We start from the raw sequence: 18,336 nt of genomic DNA on the forward strand, positions 1-18,336 counted from the left end.
TTTATATCATTTTGAACATTTTCAAATCTAACAGATTGTATTTTGGAATATTGTAAACTTCTTTTTTTTAATTCTTGAGGAAGAGAAGGCATTACTAGGAGGAGAATCTGATAACCTACTTTCTTAGTGTAGATAATAGACTATAGTCCAGGATAATTAAACACTCCTTAGTGAAAGATGTGGTAATTACTGCTCCATTAAGTGTTTGAAAAAGCAGGAACTAACACTAACAAAATCCTATTCCTGCAAGTCTAAGCAAAAATTTTATCTTCAGATGTACTATATTTCTGCCTAAAAATCTTGAATATCGTTTTCATCTTAACAATGCACCTCTAAAATCTTTTGCTCTCTTATCCTCTACAGTTCAATCCCACAGTCCTCTCTTTGTGACAAGTGATATAAAGTCAATGGTGACATGTAAAGTTCTCTACAGTATCAGAAATGAAGGGTTTCTTTGTTTATTAATGCATCTGCTTCACATCCAGATCAATCACCCTCAAGTAATGTCTGTCTTTAACAATTATCACTAATTCCTGAAGCCAATTAAACACACTTATGAAAATTATTTTATCTTTTTTTTTTTTTTTTTTTTTTCCCAGGTTGCAGTAGTTTCTAAACCAGAATCACACACAACAAACAGGATGTCCTAAGATCAGCCTGTGTTTTAGAGCCACACAGACCCTCTACACAAGAAACCATGCATTCCTTACAGGGTTCACTTCTACCCTAAATTTCCCAAAAAACAGTTTCTGCAAAAGATGCTACATGAAAATACTGAACAAATGTGATTTTGACTCATGTAAAACATTTATTACAAATGTAATGTGCTTTCTTTAATTAACACACACAGAGGCACACAAACCTCCAAAATCAAACAACAAAGCAGGCAAACAAAGCAGATTTGGTGCAGCCAAATGAGAATGTATGCACAGCAGTGGAGACTCGTTGAGCATGGTGGTGCAATGGAAACTGTTTGACTAACTGCATTTAGGAATATTTGAGGACTGTCCACTATATGCCTACAGATCTGTGAACTGTCCACCTGCTCCCGTCTGAGCACAAGGTTCAGCTACGTCCTCCTCCCCAGCAGCCAGTGCTCTCCCTGGTCTCTGAGCAGTATCTCTCCATCTCTAACACCAGGGCCTGGGAAGAAGAGAGATCCTGAAGGATCCAGCCAGTAGGACTCCCATCCTCCCCCTCGTCAACACAGACATGCAATACTGCAAGTTACAAGGTTTGTAAAAAAACTTCCCAACACCTACTGCATCCCATCAGCCCTGCAAGAAATGAAAGGCCCTGCACAGGGCTCGGTAACTGCTCAACACCCCAAAGGCACTTCCACTGCAAGGGGGAACTACATTCATCTCCAACAGTAGGAAAAAAAGTAAAATACTGTGAAAAGTATATACAAATTATGTATATAACATAGTATGTATGCACGAACTTGACAAGTTGCATCGCTTTTAGTCAACTTTTAATTAAGCAACAGTGACCCAAACCCTTTTTACTACCCTACATCTTAGGTGCTGTACAGGGAACAGCTCAGATTGTTTTTGAGCACAAAATGCACACTTATAGCCTATGAAATTAAAGCCTGTGAACTACATAGTTTCAGTAAAAACATTCATGGAAGAGTCTTAACATCCATTTCTAAGTTTCACAGGTCAGTAGGACCACTTCCTGTGAGAATGCTGAGCAGAATTTGGCCCACCAGGTCTGTAATCAATAGGAAGGGAAGGGATGTCGTTTTATTGCATTAAGGGAGAGGTTTTATTCGCTGTTGAAACAGTTCTCAAATTTCCATTCACTTGATGTACAGTTGTGTTTAATATCTGGGGAAGAGGGCAGCAAACAAGTTCATGAATAATTTTTGGATCTTACTCCACTTTAGTGCCAAAAATAGCTGATTCTCAGAATGTATAGTCTGCATGTCTTAGACCAGGTAATTAAACTAGGTATATTTAAAATAAGTATTTTAAATACAGGATGGAGTTAGGGGTGTAATCCAGCATCTAGAGAAGTCAGCTTGGGTCTATTAGGTATGTTTGATACTACTACTTTTATATATTTCCAGTATTTCTAGCACAATGAGTCTAAGAATATTAGAAATTACTACACATGGTCAGCAGAGGCTTTTTAAACCCCCTTATTTCCCCTAAGATTGTATTATTACAAATGGCTCATAAAACTAACCAAGATTTTGATTACTACCTTTCAAAACACAGTTGTAAAATGAAATAAAATATTTTTTAAATTATAGCAGATGTGCACAATTAAGGGATTTTAAAGACACCTGTACTTTGAAAAAAAATACAAAATTATGCTTATTCTGGTCTCCTTAAAGTACACAATGGCTATCACTTTTACTCTTAGTTTCAGACCAGGGTTTATTTTGGTCCATGTATTTATATGACCATAAACAGAAAGTTGTAACACAAACGTTAAAGTAGCCTCACGTGGCACTATAATAAAAACAGTCAAGAAAAAGAAATTCTCTCAGCACTGCATACCTATAAATTAGCATGACTAATTAAAAGAAGGCCTCTCTGGGAACAGATTATCTTTGATGGGAAAGCCACTATCAGTTAAATTGATGAGGATTACAGATAAATTACACATTTATGAATGTAATAACAACATTAGTGTTTTCTGATGTGCACAAGATCTGTTATAGACATGAAATATTACTTTGATTTTGTAGATAAATTGATACACTCAAAATTAATTACATATGCCTTTACTCTGATTTTACTTGATTGTGTTAAACAATTTTAACCAGTGAAAATATTAACTTATGGTGGTAAAAAATGAATCCAAACTTTTCAGCCTTCCTCCTTCCAAAAAATGCAATTCTAGCACCAGATCAGAATTTTGGAATAGAAGCTGTGTTATTTTCTTGGCTCCTGCACTGATAATAGAATAAGAATATTCTACAAACTCTCATATAAATAATCTCAAACGGTTTGATGCATTTAATTTTCAAAGTTGAAATTCCATACATATGGAATAATTAAGGGGCTGTACTTTCCAGATTATCGACTAACTTCACAAAGACCTCACCTATCTGCTAAAAAGATCTATCCAAATTATTATGAACATGCCCTGTAAATACACTTATTTCTGTTCTGTAGAAAAAAGGACCACATATTATTTATATTAATCAAAATTTCCCTATTTTTTGTCTGCCTTATAAATAGCGCTTTTTGATAACTGCAATCAACACATTACAGTGCCACCACTGAACTTGAATCACTAAACAAGAAAAAGAAACTGGAAGACTGAAGTGTGACACAAAGATTCCTGAAACATTTCACTTCCAAAGAGAGCTGAGATGCTTGTACTCAAATACCCTCAAATGCCCTTTTCCTTGAAAAGTCATTTTCACTTTTGTTGTCTCTCCATCCCCAGCTGAAGGTAGCAACAGGAGAACTCTGCTACTTTGCACCATGAGACTGAAGTTTCATTCATCACATTTCTGTGACATTAGCTTCCAGCTCTTTCTTCCAATACCTTCACCACACCCTGGCTGCTGCCTGCTTGCACCCTTGGCCACCCTTCCATTGTGCCAACGCTGCCCACCCTTATTTCTGGGGATCAGAGGGATTCCCTGCTATGAAAAATGATACAAAAATCCAATACAAACCCGAACACTTCCCCAGCTGAGTTTGCAATGCAGCCTCACAAGCACTTATCCTAGCCCAACGCGAAGAGTGTGACAGAAGCTCTTGAAACTTTCTGAGGCAGCAGCACTGCTGCCAAATGTAAAAGTCAAGTCATCTCCATAGGAGTCCCACCAAGAAGGGTGGCTGTAGGAGTTTAAACCTCAACTTATTCACCCCACACTGCTACTGCAAGGCCTTATTTGGCTGTATGCAGAGCAGCTGCTGAACTGCTGCATGTTACAGTTTTGCATGTTCGGAAAAAATCAAATTTGGTGCCAGTTTTCCGTCATACAGCAAACTGTGAAGCTTGCAGCAAGGTGCACAGCTGCTCCACAAGCAGCCAAGCCCTCTCTCCAGTGAGGATCTGGAATTTTCTTTAGTCATCTCCCAAGTAGGTAGCCCCCCCTCCATTTTAAATCAGAACCAGCCAGACTAATCTGAGGAAAAGCATGGATACCAGTTTTTCAACTGAATAGGCTTAAGCAATCAGAAGCACTTCCCCACCTTCCATGAAGAGGTGTTTAGTGATACTCTGCTGATGTAAAAGCATTTTAAGGATTCACTGCTTTCACTGGTGATATCCATCAGGCTAAAGCCAGTTCAAATCTGTCCTGAAGAGCTGTCCTTTAAAAAGATCCAAGCATCACATAATACCTCTCTAGCAGTCCTGGTTACCTTCAGCTGATTTTAAAAAAGCCAAAAAAAGCACTCCTACGTATAGGAAATTAAAAATTTAACCAGTATGTCCTTATTTATTTGTGTTGGTTTTTAAAAGCATCATAAATTTAGTTCTTTACTCTCTAGTTTCTAGTTTCATTCTTAAATGACACTTCTACAGTCACTTTCACACACCTTTGTAGAAACTGGTGGGCCTAATTTTGCTTCTGTTGATAATTAGCAGGGAAATATGGCAGTCCTTTACTGCAATGGGTTACTTAAGGAAGATGAATTAAACAGTATTTACACCGGAGTATACTTCGTGAAACAAAACTCTGGATTGGTTCTAAATGTACCTACTACCTCGGAAATGTAGTTACAAACCAGAACAAGCAACAATAACAACATTTTTCCCAATTTGACAATTCATTTCCTTTTAGCTTTGGTTCATATATCTGCTTTGATATCTTATGTTTGTGCCCCAGACAAAATATCCTCTTCCTTCCAGTATCCCAACCCCTGTGCACAACTTCCTCAGTCTTGGAGAAAAGGAGGATAGCATGCTTGGGAAAGGGTGCACTTACTGCTCTGCCAAAGAGAGAAGTACCTCTTAAGACAAAGCTGTCCCAGTGCAAGCCCTCTGCCTTTGGGCCACTTGTGATTTCTACTCGTCAACATGCAAGGTTTAAAACTCTTCAGTGAAGTCTGATCTGAGCAAACACCACGTAAGCTTAATGGTGCTACCATTCACTTAAATACTATATAGGTTTACTAGTAAGAATTTACTACAGCACTGGTGTTACATATGAATACATGAAATATGGAAGGTTAAGAAGATGGTGGCTGCATAATGCAAATAACCAAATTACAAGTCAGACAACCATCTTAAACCATCAAGCTGTCAGTGAAGTATTTTGCTATCTATGTGTCCATACACTATGCTAACTTAATACACTAATTAGTAGTGAAAACAAATTTTTTTAAAGTAAAATAAAAAAGCAAAAAAAAACAACAAAAAAAAAAACCCAATGCTGTAGCACTCCACACCACAATCAGTGGTCCCCATCATTTCTCTGCATGCTGCAGCACAGCTGGTGAGTGCCAAAGCTTGGCTCCGGGTCTCCGGCCGCTCCAGCCCATTACGGATGCTACACGCGCCGAGGTTGCTGAGCAGACTTTGACACCCGAGTCTGATCCCTGCCGGATCTTCCACACACATGCTCACTGCAGACACACATTTACTCCCTGTTGGCTTCCTTCCTCAGCCTCCCTCCCTAAATCCTGCTAGCCACTTTTGTTTTGATTAGGACTGGGTTTGCCTGGCCCCCAGCAGAAGTCAAAAACGACAAGTCTGTAACAGCATTCTCTGCACGGGGACTTCTGTACTCCAAAAAGGCATTCCTATGTCATATTAAACATAAGGAACAATGAAATACTGATCCCATTTGCTTGCCCAGGACTTCCAGTTATCCTGAGCAATTAAGTCATTTTTAAAGGCTCCCAATAAAACAAAAATGAAAAAGGTATGCTAGGTGAAAGAATGAATGCATCCTTGAAAAAGCACAGGATAATGTGTCCTCACAGTATGACAGTCTGCATTGAGTGTATCATGCCATGCCCTACTTTGTCACAGAAATGTAGTTCAACTGTGCCTAAAAACTAGGAATTCAAAGAACAGGCATCTGATTCATCACTGAAAAGGACAATTGGTCACATTAAGGGAAAAGACTGTTCAGATGCTGCCTGTATGTCTCATTTTCCATTTATTCTTCTGTTTGCAGTCAAAATAGTTTCAGTAATTTTTCCTCCTTCTTTTGTTATAGGTACTTAAAACAGTAAGAACAATCTTTATAATACACAAATGATAGTGCAGTGCAAAAGGACTCAATGCAAGAAAAAAGGGTGTTTTCCATTTTTATCAAACTTTGTAGTTACAGTAAGAAAGTTCAGATGAAAGCGAAAAATTTCAAGCCAACTATACTCCTTTTAATGAGAAGACAAAATACACCAGCTCCTACATGCTGCTCCTCCCTTCCTTCCTCTCCCCCTCTCATAAAAGAGGATCCCAAAGAGTGATTGTGTTCAAGGTCCCAGTTCAGAAATCTTTTATCAATCCCTTATTGTGGTAAGAATTTTGGATTACAGAGCCAACAAGGTTCCAACAAACTCCATCTAAACTGAACAATCCATCCCATCCTGAAAAAACACGTTATTGAGAAACAGACATAAATTTTTAATCCTCCATACTCACAAACACACATTTAATTGCATCTGTTTACATTCAGCACCCTATAGCTCATTATCATCTTTAACATCTGCTCTTCACACTAAGCAAAGGAAAATAGACTTGTTCCTAGTCTGTACAAAAGTGTGTGCGAAAAAGAATATACAGAATTTTTGCCTTACTGTCAGCATCCAAAAGAAGCAGTACATATTGAAGTTGTGTCTAATTCTGAATGTGCAAAAATCCTTTAACAAAAATCATCCTTCTCTGATTCTATGAGAACTTCAGTTCTTCTGAGTTCTTTGCACTAAAGACCTTTATTCATGTGTACCACAAAAGGTTTCCCTCACTTCACCTCTCCAGTCTGCTTTACCCTTTGACAAGTAGATCTTCTCTAAAATTTAATAAGAGCCACTCACACATAACTAGGTCCAGAATTCACATCACAAAAGAGAAACAAGCTGTATTACTCATTCCATGGTAACTTATAAAGAGTACATATGACAATATTGAGCTAAATTCAGTAAGGTGCACATTCCTTGGATTTAAAAATGTTACAAAGTACTATCATTGCTACTCTTCCATTTTTATTTTTTTTTCCAGAAGAAACAAGCATTGACTTGGTACATTGTTGCACTGAGCATGGCTTCTGTTCAAAAAAATCAAACTGTTTTTAGGACCCATAATTTTTATATGACCCTGAATGACTCAAACACATGACTTAAAGATATAAGCTATATCAGAATAGAGCAAAAAAGGAGAAGACTGTGGACGTGTGTAAGTGTACCAAATTACACTGTCGACACACAGATGCACATATATAATGGCTGACGTGTTTCTACCTTAAATAATGCATCCAGCTCTAGGTACCTCATTACTAGAAGGGTAACAACAGTCTGAAGGTAGTTCAGAGAAGATCAATCAAAATGATTAACACCAAAGGAGGGACTTAAAAGGCAGGGTTAAAAACTCAATACTGCAGCTGTTTTGTGAACAGGACTTCCATTGGGTGAAGGGGAAGAAAAGTCCAAACAAAAGCACGGTCCTCTAAAAATATATCAATATATACAATTAGCAAAGCACTGACTTTAGTAAAATGTAACTATAATCCACACATAGCTAAGGGGGAACTCCAAGAAGAAAGCAAAATTTTTTACTGCAAGCTCAAAAGTCCAGCTATAATGAGCTTAAACTATTACAGGAATTTTGTCTTGACATACAGTAAATTTTTGCTCATAGCAAGATCTCATAAACTGGGCATAGCCTCACCAAAAAAGGGTAAGAAAAGAAAGTAAAAATACTGTTGCGGGGCTCAAGCTAATTTTGACTGGACTTTGACTAAGTAAACTAGAAGCTTCTCTCCCCTGATCAGACTGTCTAATTCTATAAAATTATACTAGTAGTTACAAACACTGCAGAATGAGCATGCAACACTACCTGGACACACTTAAATGACAAAGTGTTCTCAAACCAGTTTTGAACAGTAGTATTTTGTTTCAACAGATTAATAAACATCTTTGCCTTGAAAAGGACCCTTCACGTGACATTTTTTTTCAAATTAATGAAACTAATAGGAATAGGGTCCAATCACCGCTCACGCAACAGACTCTGTTGTACAAGCAGCAGTGTTAAATAACATTTAAAGATTTAAAGACATTTTTATGCTCTGGCTGCTACTGCTAGTACTGGTCACCTAGTTAGCTAACAAAGTTTTGTATATAGAAATATCAATTATCTAAAATGTACTCTGAAACACAATAGTTAGTAGTTCTCCCTGTTACACAGAAACCGATGGAAAGAAGATTCACGTCACCGTGAAATTTATATACATACACCTTAGATTTCATCAGAATGAAAATTATGAAAAACATACTTTCTTTGCTGCAAGAGCAATTCATTGCAGAATACCAACAACTTCACTAAATAAGATGTTTCTCAAAGTAAACTCAAAATAACTGAGGCACACAGTTACCATGCAATGAAACATGGTATTTTTCACTGCATTTTACATTGTGATTGTCTTAGAAACCCAAGGGTATGGATAAGTTGTAGATTATTAAAATGTAATAAACAAACTTGTCTAACATTTCCTTCTCTTCCTCTCCTTTAGGGGACACAACCCAATAGAGACCCCCAAATTTACTACTACTTTATTATTTTCTATGACTACTTTCCATTATGAAACTGAAAACCTTGTCTAGTATTACTAAAATGTATCAGGTTATCATGCAGTTCAATACTTCTCTATTTCCACAGCTCTAAGAATATCTTTGTTTCCAAATGTGTTTTTTATTACAGCACTGCTACGTTTCAAATATTTGTCTTCTACTATTCAAGAAGCAAAAAAATTACATGCATTAACACAAAATTACATTAAGAAAGAGGGGGTTTTATCTTTAAAGTAAATTAAACTGTAAAGTAAAGTAAAGTAAATAAAACTGTAAAGACCAACTTTGTGACTTAAGATACAAAGAAGGGAAGAAAATGGGAAAAGGAGGAAGACTGCTCCTTCTTTGATAAGTGTTTCATTCATTCAATTCTAATGAGAAAAAAGCAGCAGCAAAGAGGGGGCAGCTTATATGCCAGCACAAAGCAGGAAGTGTAGGAATTTAGTGAGTTCACTACTGGCTTATACTCTTTGTACATAATTTCAAATGCAAGCAGCTATACTGAAATGCAGGCCCTTAGGTGCAAGGGCACATGTAAGGCAGCCAGACCAGAAATCCACCCCACCCTGCACTGCAAAGCACAGGCCACAGCAGCAGTTTCTTTAGAAGTTTCAGCCACCTTTTTACTGACCTAATCAAAGGTGTATGCCTTAAAAAAGCCTGATAAAGTTACTGCAAGAATAAAGCCGGGCCACCAAACGCAACATTAAAAGGGAGTCACTATATGATCATGGAACACCCCCTTCACCGTCATTGCAAACGTCATAGAAAACGGACAAGCACGTAAAAAAGATGCTTTTTGCCTCCCTAACATGGACCTAACCAACCCCAAAATGGTCTCTTTACCTGATTGATACCTCTCTTCTTTTTCTTCTCTGAGGAAGATCTCATCAGAGGAGATGGGTGAAATTCAAAATAGCATTGTTGTGATTGGAGACTTACAGAAGGACCAGGAAGGTCTTCTTCACAAACCACAGTACAGATCTCAAAAAAAGTTCCCGTATTATTTTGTACCTATTTTGCATCTGTAACTCTTTTACATGAAGGCATTCATACCCGTTTTCATGTTCAAAACACAAAACCATCCATGCTGCTGTGCTTAAAATTAAAACCATGGACCATATACCCCTTGTCTCCCCAACAGCCTTACAGAGACACTGCTTTTGGTCTGAATACTTAATCATTGCCTTTTTGGTTTTTTTTTTTTCCTCCCTAGAAAGGAATAATTAAAAATCAACCAACCAAACCACATACACACTTCAGAGTATCACCACAGGGACACTCTCAGGTCTAAATTACTGCAAAATAACACTATAATTATGTCTTAATTTCACTAACTAATCTCAGATGAGCTTTTAAAAAGTAATTCGAGGTTTACAAGTAAACTGTTTAGAACTGTACTCAAATGCTATCTGAATGAAGCCGGACATTTATTTATCCTTTTCCCAGCTTAATTTTAAACAGTCTTCAAGGAGAGGCATATCTGCTCCTGATCAGTCTGGTGACAAATGATAAACCTTGTTAAAATGTGTGACATTTGAAAATAAATAAAAACCACAGGAGACTTTTCTAAGCAAGGAGGAAGACACGAAGAGACATTATACCTTTGCACAAATCACCAGCCACAGAGACTAAGCACAATCTAACGACCTTATTTACTCAAATTGTACACTGCCAACAAAACCACTACCTAAGGCAACTCTTTAAGTACAGATGTACTTAAATACCTAGAAAAAATAGGTTACTTCTCTTCACATAAAACCGGAGTCCCACTGAGCTCAACCAAATGTGGCAGGCTGAGATGGAAGACAAAAACGGGTCTTACTTGGTGTACAAAGACATCAACTGGAGACTCCAAGGGGCTTCCCTCTCGGTTGCTCATGGAGATGAACCCGAATCCCATTCTCACATTGAACCATTTGCAATGGCCGGTTCCGTGCAAAACCTGGGATTCCTCTTCTTCTTCCTGCTCCGGCAACTTCCCGGGTTCGTCTCCACCTTTACTCGCCCCTGCTGAGGAAGAGGGAAAGGCGGGGGGTGTGGGGGGTGTGGGGGGGAAGGGGGGAGAAAAAGAAGGAAGAGAGGGACAAGATGCAAAGCAGAGTTAAATTCTGGTATCATCCTTTTGCCGCTGTATAAAGGAGTTACTACAAACGGAACAGGGGAAAAGAAAAAAAAAAAAAAAAAAAAAGAAAAAAAAAAAAAGGGGCGAACAAAACAAAATCAAAAAGCAAACAGTGAAAAGTGCGTATTTTTCCTAAATCCTAAAATAAACAGTCTTCTCCCAAAAATACGTAAAAAAATAAAATCACCGGAGGTTACAGAGAGGAAACACTGCGCACGGAGGCTCTCCCTCTCTCTGAGCCCAGGGCAGCCCACGTTTCTGTACATACGTGTATTTTTCCATTTAACTCCATCTTTCAGCCACATTACAGCACAGAACGCGATACTTTACTTGAATATTGCTGGTTTAAGACCGATCCCATTTCTCAACAGAAATTCTCAGCCCAATTAGTCTCTCCTCACAAGGCGCAGGACCGGGGGGGCGAGGGGGGAGGCCGACCGAGGAGGGGTGGAGGAGAGAGAATAAGCAAAATTGGGTAGATTGCACAACTGGTTATTGCACATGCAGCGCCGAAACCACTATTTTCCAACGTGTATCCATCCCTCCTTGGAATAAACTTTCGATTAAAGTTGGGACAGGTGTACGGCCGTTTTCTCATCCCACCACTGCAACTGTGCTTAATCAAACAGGAACAATTCAAACAATAGCCCCCTGAAAGCTTTTCAAGTTGTGAATCGGTGTGGGCGGTACGGAACAGTTTCTGAGCTGGGTAACAATGGGTTTGGAGAAAGCCCCCTTGCGCGAGCTGCTAAAGAAGGGTAATGCATAGTTGGGTTAAAAAGGGGTGGGGGGAGGGGGGAGAGGGGGGAGAGAGCGAGCGAGCGAGCGATAATCATAGTAAAACAATAGAAAAAGAAAATTAACCTTCGGCCATGTTGCCCCACGGGCCCTCTGCTCCAAACTCGTGAGATGAAAACTTTCCCTGTGGATCGAAGTGGTCTTCTGCATTAATCTAACATCCTGATTTTGAACGATCGCAAATTTAGCTCGCATGGTCTAATGTGCTTTCCCTCTTTTGATTTTTCCCCGTCTCTCTCGCTCCGTTTCTGGCCCCCTGCGCACACGTGACTCGGTCAATTACATGCTTTCTCGCTACTAATTTCGCATCGGATCCTTAAGGGGTTGGCAGGAGGCAGGAGCAGCCAATCGCCATTTCAAGTAGCCTGACACACCAAAATAATTTATGAATGAACAAGAAATTTCCAACACAGCGCTTCCCCCCCCCCCCTTTCCTTTTCGGACAGCTAATCTGCACGCTTCTTTACGGGAAATCGAGATGACGTATTATTCTGGGGTTTCTGCCCTCCCGTGCATGCAGAAATCCGTCGGAACATCCGTGTGTTTCTAGATACAGCCCACTGAACAACAGCTGCACGCAGGGGCGGCCGTGCGGAGGAGATTATGGGGCTATCTATGCCCACCACAGGCGGGCTCCGCGTACGCGCACGAAGGCGACATGCGCCTGGACAGGGGACACACGTGTGTGTGCGGACACGGACACACGGACAGGGCACACACGTGTGTGTGCGGACACGGACACACGGACAGGGCACACACGTGTGTGTGCGGACACGGACACACGGACAGGGCACACACGTGTGTGTGCAGAAAGGGACAGGGCACACGTGTGTGCAGACACGGACAGGGCACACACGTGTGTGTGCAGACACGGACACACGGACAGGGCACACACGTGTGTGTGCAGACACGGACACACGGACAGGGGACACGTGTGTGTGCAGACACGGACAGGGCACACACGTGTGTGTGCGGACACGGACAGGGCACACACGTGTGTGTGCGGACACGGACACACGGACAGGGCACACACGTGTGTGTGCAGACACGGACACACGGACAGGGGACACACGTGTGTGTGCAGACACGGACAGGGCACACACGTGTGTGTGCAGACACGGACACACGGACAGGGGACACACGTGTGTGTGCAGACACAGACAGGGCACACACGTGTGTGTGCAGACACGGACACACGGACAGGGGACACACGTGTGTGTGCAGACACGGACACACGGACAGGGGACACACGTGTGTGTGCAGACACAGACAGGGCACACACGTGTGTGCAGACGCGGACGGCGAGCGCCGGGAGGCATCTGTGGCACCCTCCGCGCACAATGCGGGCAGATGCGCTACTGGATCGTTACTAATTTCGCATTCAAATTAAAAGCGCGCCGGAAACGCGGTATCACCTTAATATGCCCCAGAATGTGCGGAGATCTAGCGTTTCACAACATTTCTGGAGGGGGGATGGGGCGAGGAATTGTACTTCACAGGTTTCTCCGCCATCTCTTTCCGGGGGAGGGGATGTGATTAATGACTTCCTAAATAAGAGCCCAGTTTTCAAGCCGAGAATTGGAGTGAACCTCAATCAGCAGTTGGGAGAGGACTGACAGAGAGAGGGATTTACTGGAGATGAGGGCGGAAAAAATAATAAAAAAAAAAAATAAAAAAAAAGAGAAAAAGAAAAAGAAAAAAAAAAAAAAGCCTCGGGGGAAGAGGACAAAGAGGGGAGAAATAACAGTGACCGGGGAGTGCTGTTTTAAGTCTTCACTGCCAGCGGGAGGAGGGGATCCAATTCGGAGAAGAAATGTGTGGTGTGTAACGGGCTCGGTAACAGCCCCTTTGGAAAGGCACTCCCCTTCCGCGCTCACAGGTACACAGCTATGGCCCTGCCCTCCAGCCCTTCCCGCTGCTGTACGGCCAAACGCTTTTAAAATAATATTTTATAGACGTGAAAAACAAACAATTAGGGGAGAATTAGTTTTATTTTCCATCTGCCCATATCCTTTAGTGTAAAGGTACAGATGAAAGTATTCTGTCCTCAACACCACCTACTCGCATTAACCTGTCTTTCCTTGCAGTGTACGTATGTGTATATATATATACATATATATGTGTGTGTGTGTGTGTGTGTGTGTGTGTGTGTGCGTCCGCACTTTAAACGTTGCCGATACCTTGTAAAAACCTGGACTCTGACTTTCTTTTTAACCTCCCCCCTCCTCCCCCCTCCTCCCCCCAGCATCCTCTCTTATCCCAAGGACACACAAACAAAAGCCAAGGCAACAAACTGATCCGTGCAGAACCTGAATGCACGGGGCTTATGCATTTGCAAAGCACTTGCTGTTGTTTGGGAAGTGGCGTCGATCAGTCTGCCCAATTAAGGGGAACGCCTTTGCCCCCATGGGCCTGTTTACTCCTTTTGTTGCCTTTCAGGAAAGCGTCAATTCCCCTGCTAGCGCCTCATTTCTGTGTGAAACACCAAGGTGGAGGCTCTGTGTGAGCGTTTGCAAGAGAGAGGCGAGGGTGGGCAAGAGTGTACAAATACAAGCACCCTGGCAAGTGGAGCAGAAGCTTTAAATCCTGAAATTCCTTTGCAGTCTTCAACCGTAAATTTCCTATAGGTTATTTCAACAGTGAGGTCGACTTCCTACACTGACCTGCCTTACGCATTCGTGCAACATACCACTGCTATTGGCTCGTAACCTCCTTTTCTCCCTTACAATAGCGATTATTTTACAATATTAAATCTCCAGTAATGTTATATGCCTGGATCTTATGACCCGGAAGATATATAATAACTAATAAATGTACAAGATTTTAATACACGTGAAACCTCAGTTATGAAAAAGAAATTAAGGTTACCGGAAGAAAACAATCCTCACACCTCTTACTTGAACTGCCCAAGACTAGATATCTTGCCGCAGAATGGCACATTAATAAAAGTACAAGATCCCTCTGCCCCTCCCCTCGAAAAGACAGAAAATACCCTTTAAATCAAGTTTTGAAAATCTTTACTTTAAAAGATTGATTTATTTTACCGATATTCGGTATATATATATTAAAAAAATCCTTAGAGGCTAGAATATTGGCTAAACAGACACAAACGAGCTGATTGAGTTCATTAAATGGACAGAATGTCTTGTTAGCAAATTTCAGTGAAAATTCACTATATGTTCTTCGATGAATAAATAAAAGACTACAAAACCACGTAAATAAATGAATGTATATATATTGGTTGCAAAGGGTTTTTTAGGTTGCAAAATAAGTCCAGATTTTGTAAAATGGAGGGGGGTAGGATTTGCAGTGTGTCTTTACTGAGATTTTCAGGCCTCCAGTATTAGTGGAATTAAGGTTGGGGTCACTGGACTGGTCACTGGTGTCAGATGTTATCGACTCATTCATTTCCTGCAAGGGACATCAGCCTTTCAAGTTTTGTGGAAGGTAGAGAGCTGTTGCCAGCTGGGAACTCTCCGGGTAAAAGAAAAAAAAAAATTAAAAATTAAAAAAAAAAAAGGAACCCCAACCAACACCCTTACAAAATTCATTCTGATAGGAGAGGGGAAGAGGTAAAAACACCCTACCGAACAAGCCAGTTCGCGGAAAAACTAGTTTAATGGTAACAATTTACATATTAAAAAAAAAAAATCTATTTCTATCCTTATTTCGCTAAACAGATGCTAATATTGGTAAAGACAATTATAGGAAGCTGGAATCATTATCTTCACACATTCACAGCAAGAGCTCGCTTGAAACTATGTAACCAAAACCAGTGGTGTTGGATTTCCTATTTGCCACCTTCCTAAAGCTTTTAAAGTTTTAACTTCGGTTCTTCTATTTCCCTAAACAAAACCAAAACAAGACAAAAACCGCACACCCCCCCCCCCCCAAATACACTACTCTCCCTCTCAAAAAAGACCCCCACCTCAAAAAAAAAAGAAAAAAGCCTCCTAACCCAAAAGAAAATGGAGAAAAAAAGACAACCCAGCAAACCACAAAAATCCAAACAAACGAGGGAGCCGCCTGCATTTGAAACAAAACGCGTGTTTTACACTTGAAAGCAGAGCTCGGGGTGCTGCTACCACTTCCCATTTCAAAGCACAGCCAGCGCTCCTCGCCGACGGGCAGGCAGGAGGGGCAGGGACGGCGCCGCGGCGCCCCTGCCCCCTCTCCTTCTCTGCCCGGGCTGGGCTGCTCGGCGCCGCCCCGCTCATGTTGCACCGAATGAGATGCCCGTCGTGGTTTTTTTCTACACGGTCTCTACCGAAACGGGCTCTTCCTAGATGTGTGGTCCGAGGGGGGCCTTTCCCGCCGCTCCTACGGCCGGGAGCCTGTGCCGGTGCGGAGCTGTTCCCGCCAAAACCCTCTCACCTACATTTTGGGCGCCAAAGCCTCTTTCCCTTTTCGCCGCCGCGCAGCGCACGGGTCGAGGGCGAGGGTGGCCACGGGCCCGGCGGGCCCCGCTCCCAGCGCTGCGCGGCAGCAGGGCAGGGTGAGAGCCGGGCGTCCAGGGGCCGCGCTCCGTCAGGGCCCGGGAGGCGGTGGGGCAGTTTCCGCAACCCTGCCCTAAAGCCGGGCTTTGCCCCCGGGCTTTTCTTTAACTCTTCCCAGAAAATGCGGCTCCTTCCCAATGGGGACGTGGCGGCGTGCCTTCCCGCGCCTTTGGGATGGCAGGGTCGGACGCGCTCCGGACACCGCCAGCTCTCCTAGCCGGGCTTATTACCCTCGCTTCAGATGGCGAGCATTAATTAGTCGCATTAATAGTAGAAAATAGGCAATTTGTAATTTTTGTTTTTTAAACAAAACACAACGCCGGCCCAACTGTGCGTTGCCACGGCTCGGGTTGAGCAGGGACTGGATTTGCCCGACGTGCGACTGCAGGGTATGAAGTTACAGGCTTTATAAAGGCGCCTCGCACCGCTCCCGTCCCGCACCGCGGCTCTTATCGGGAAATGCAGCTTCAGGGCGCAGAAAACGCCTCTCTCCCTTCACTCCCGCCCGCCGCGGGAGCTCCGCTTTTTAGCTTCCCGGGCGTTCCTCAGCCGTCACACCCAAGGCGGGCGCTCTCGGATGGCCGGAGCCCGCCCCTTGTCTGTCCCTCATGGGGACGGGGCAACCCTCGGCGAAGTTCGTAGGCGCCGCTGCTCTGACTGGGACCGGAGAGCGGTTTCAAGCGTGAGCTTTAGGAACACTTTCTGTTGAAAAGAGAAGCGGCGGCCGTGGGTGCGGCGCGGGCCCGCCCTGCCGTCCGTGCATCTGTTGGCCGTGCCGGCGGCTTGCGGGGGGCTCCTAAAAGTGCTGTCAATTATTGTGATCCCCCGTGGGATCCGCGGGCAGGAGGACGCGGGAGGCACCCGGAGAGCTCGGATGCAGGATGTGGTCTCACGTACATTAACCGTCTCTCAGCTGCGGATTTGCAACCGATAGCGGCCGCTTCCCCGAGGGATTTAAGGAGGATCTGGAAGCCGTCGCGGGAGACCGTGTGGCTAACGCCCGGCGGGGAAGACCGGCCCTCGCGGAGGGACCGGCCGCACTGCCCGGTGTCACCGCTTCGCCTCCCGCTCGGCACCCCCGCTTCGCCTCCCGCTCGGCACCCGCAGGACGATGAACGGGCGGGTCCGCGCCTCGGGCGCTCTCGCTCCGTCTCCTCAGGCGGGACAGCCGCACCGCGGCTTATGCGCGTGTCCCAGCGGGGAGCGCATCCTCCCCGACGGGCAAGTGCCCAGGCGCTCTGGCCTGCGGCAGCCCGGCAGTGACACGGACAGCTCCTCCCGGCCCAGCACACAGGCAACACCCGGCGGCCGCCATCGCCCGCCCCAGGCCGTCCACCGCTGCAGGGAGCGCGTCCCGCGGTGCGGCCGGCTCACGGGTGTCCCCGGGACGCGCGCCCCCCCCTCGGGGGCGCAGCGCCGCTCCGCGGGGAGCTCCGCGCCCCGAACCGCGCATGCGCGGGCCCGGCCCGGCGGGCTGAGGGGCTGGACTGGGGGGCTGGACGGGCGGACAGAGAGGCAGGACGGGCGGGCTGAGGGGCTGGACTGGGGGGCTGGACGGGCGGACAGAGAGGCAGGACGGGCGGGCTGAGGGGCAAGACGGCTGAACATGGAGGCTGGACGGGCGGGCGGACAGAGGGGCCGGACGGGCAGGCGGGAGCTGGACTGGCGGGCTTGGGGACTGGACAGACGGCACTGCTGAGGTGTCGCGATCGGAGGAGGTGCGTGGCGGTAGCGTGACAGCGGCACGGAAATAACTCCACGAGTATACATTTTAGCGATAGAGGAATGTTCGTCCACCTGCGCGTCTGCCGGGCTGGCGGTCCCGCAGCGCTCATACAAACCCGTGGGCTCCCACCCTTTGCGACAGGTGTGTGACATGGGGTTATTGTGAATAAACTTTCCTTATGTAATTGTTTATTTTTTTACAGAAGCAGAACACTCAAGACTGCATCCAACAGGAACTCTGAAGCCTGTGCACAAAATTAGCGATCTTTCCCCATCCAACCCCATGATTACGTTCATGAGTCAGCGGGACAGAAGTGCTGAAGTACCTCAGTTTTACAGATACACAGCCACGTAAGACGCTGTAGAGAAGACTGACCTGAGCCTGAGGAGACCTTCTTGAATGACCTCATCGTCTTCTGAGGAACCTAAAATCAGAGAGCTGGAGTCAGTACCGAGTACACTGTCCCAGAGTACCGTATTT

General features: G+C 44.1%; 1 protein-coding gene across 1 annotated transcript in view; it reads right to left on the reverse strand.

The window, feature by feature from the left end:
- Positions 1-18,336, reverse strand: part of LIN28B (lin-28 RNA binding posttranscriptional regulator B) — a 97,223-nt gene that overhangs the window by 68,886 nt on the left and 10,001 nt on the right. Inside the window, exons 2-3 of the mRNA XM_088052549.1 lie at positions 18,232-18,280; positions 10,537-10,724 (exon numbers count right to left, since the gene is read on the reverse strand). Of these exons, the coding sequence (XP_087908675.1) occupies positions 10,537-10,724; positions 18,232-18,265 (222 nt within the window). The 5' untranslated portion in view covers positions 18,266-18,280. The remainder of the gene's footprint in view (positions 1-10,536; positions 10,725-18,231; positions 18,281-18,336) is intronic.

This window comes from Pseudopodoces humilis, chromosome 3, assembly GCF_049639895.1.
Source record: "Pseudopodoces humilis isolate 2021_Gansu_Grassland_sample_001 chromosome 3, ASM4963989v1, whole genome shotgun sequence".
Lineage (NCBI taxonomy): Eukaryota > Metazoa > Chordata > Aves > Passeriformes > Paridae > Pseudopodoces > Pseudopodoces humilis.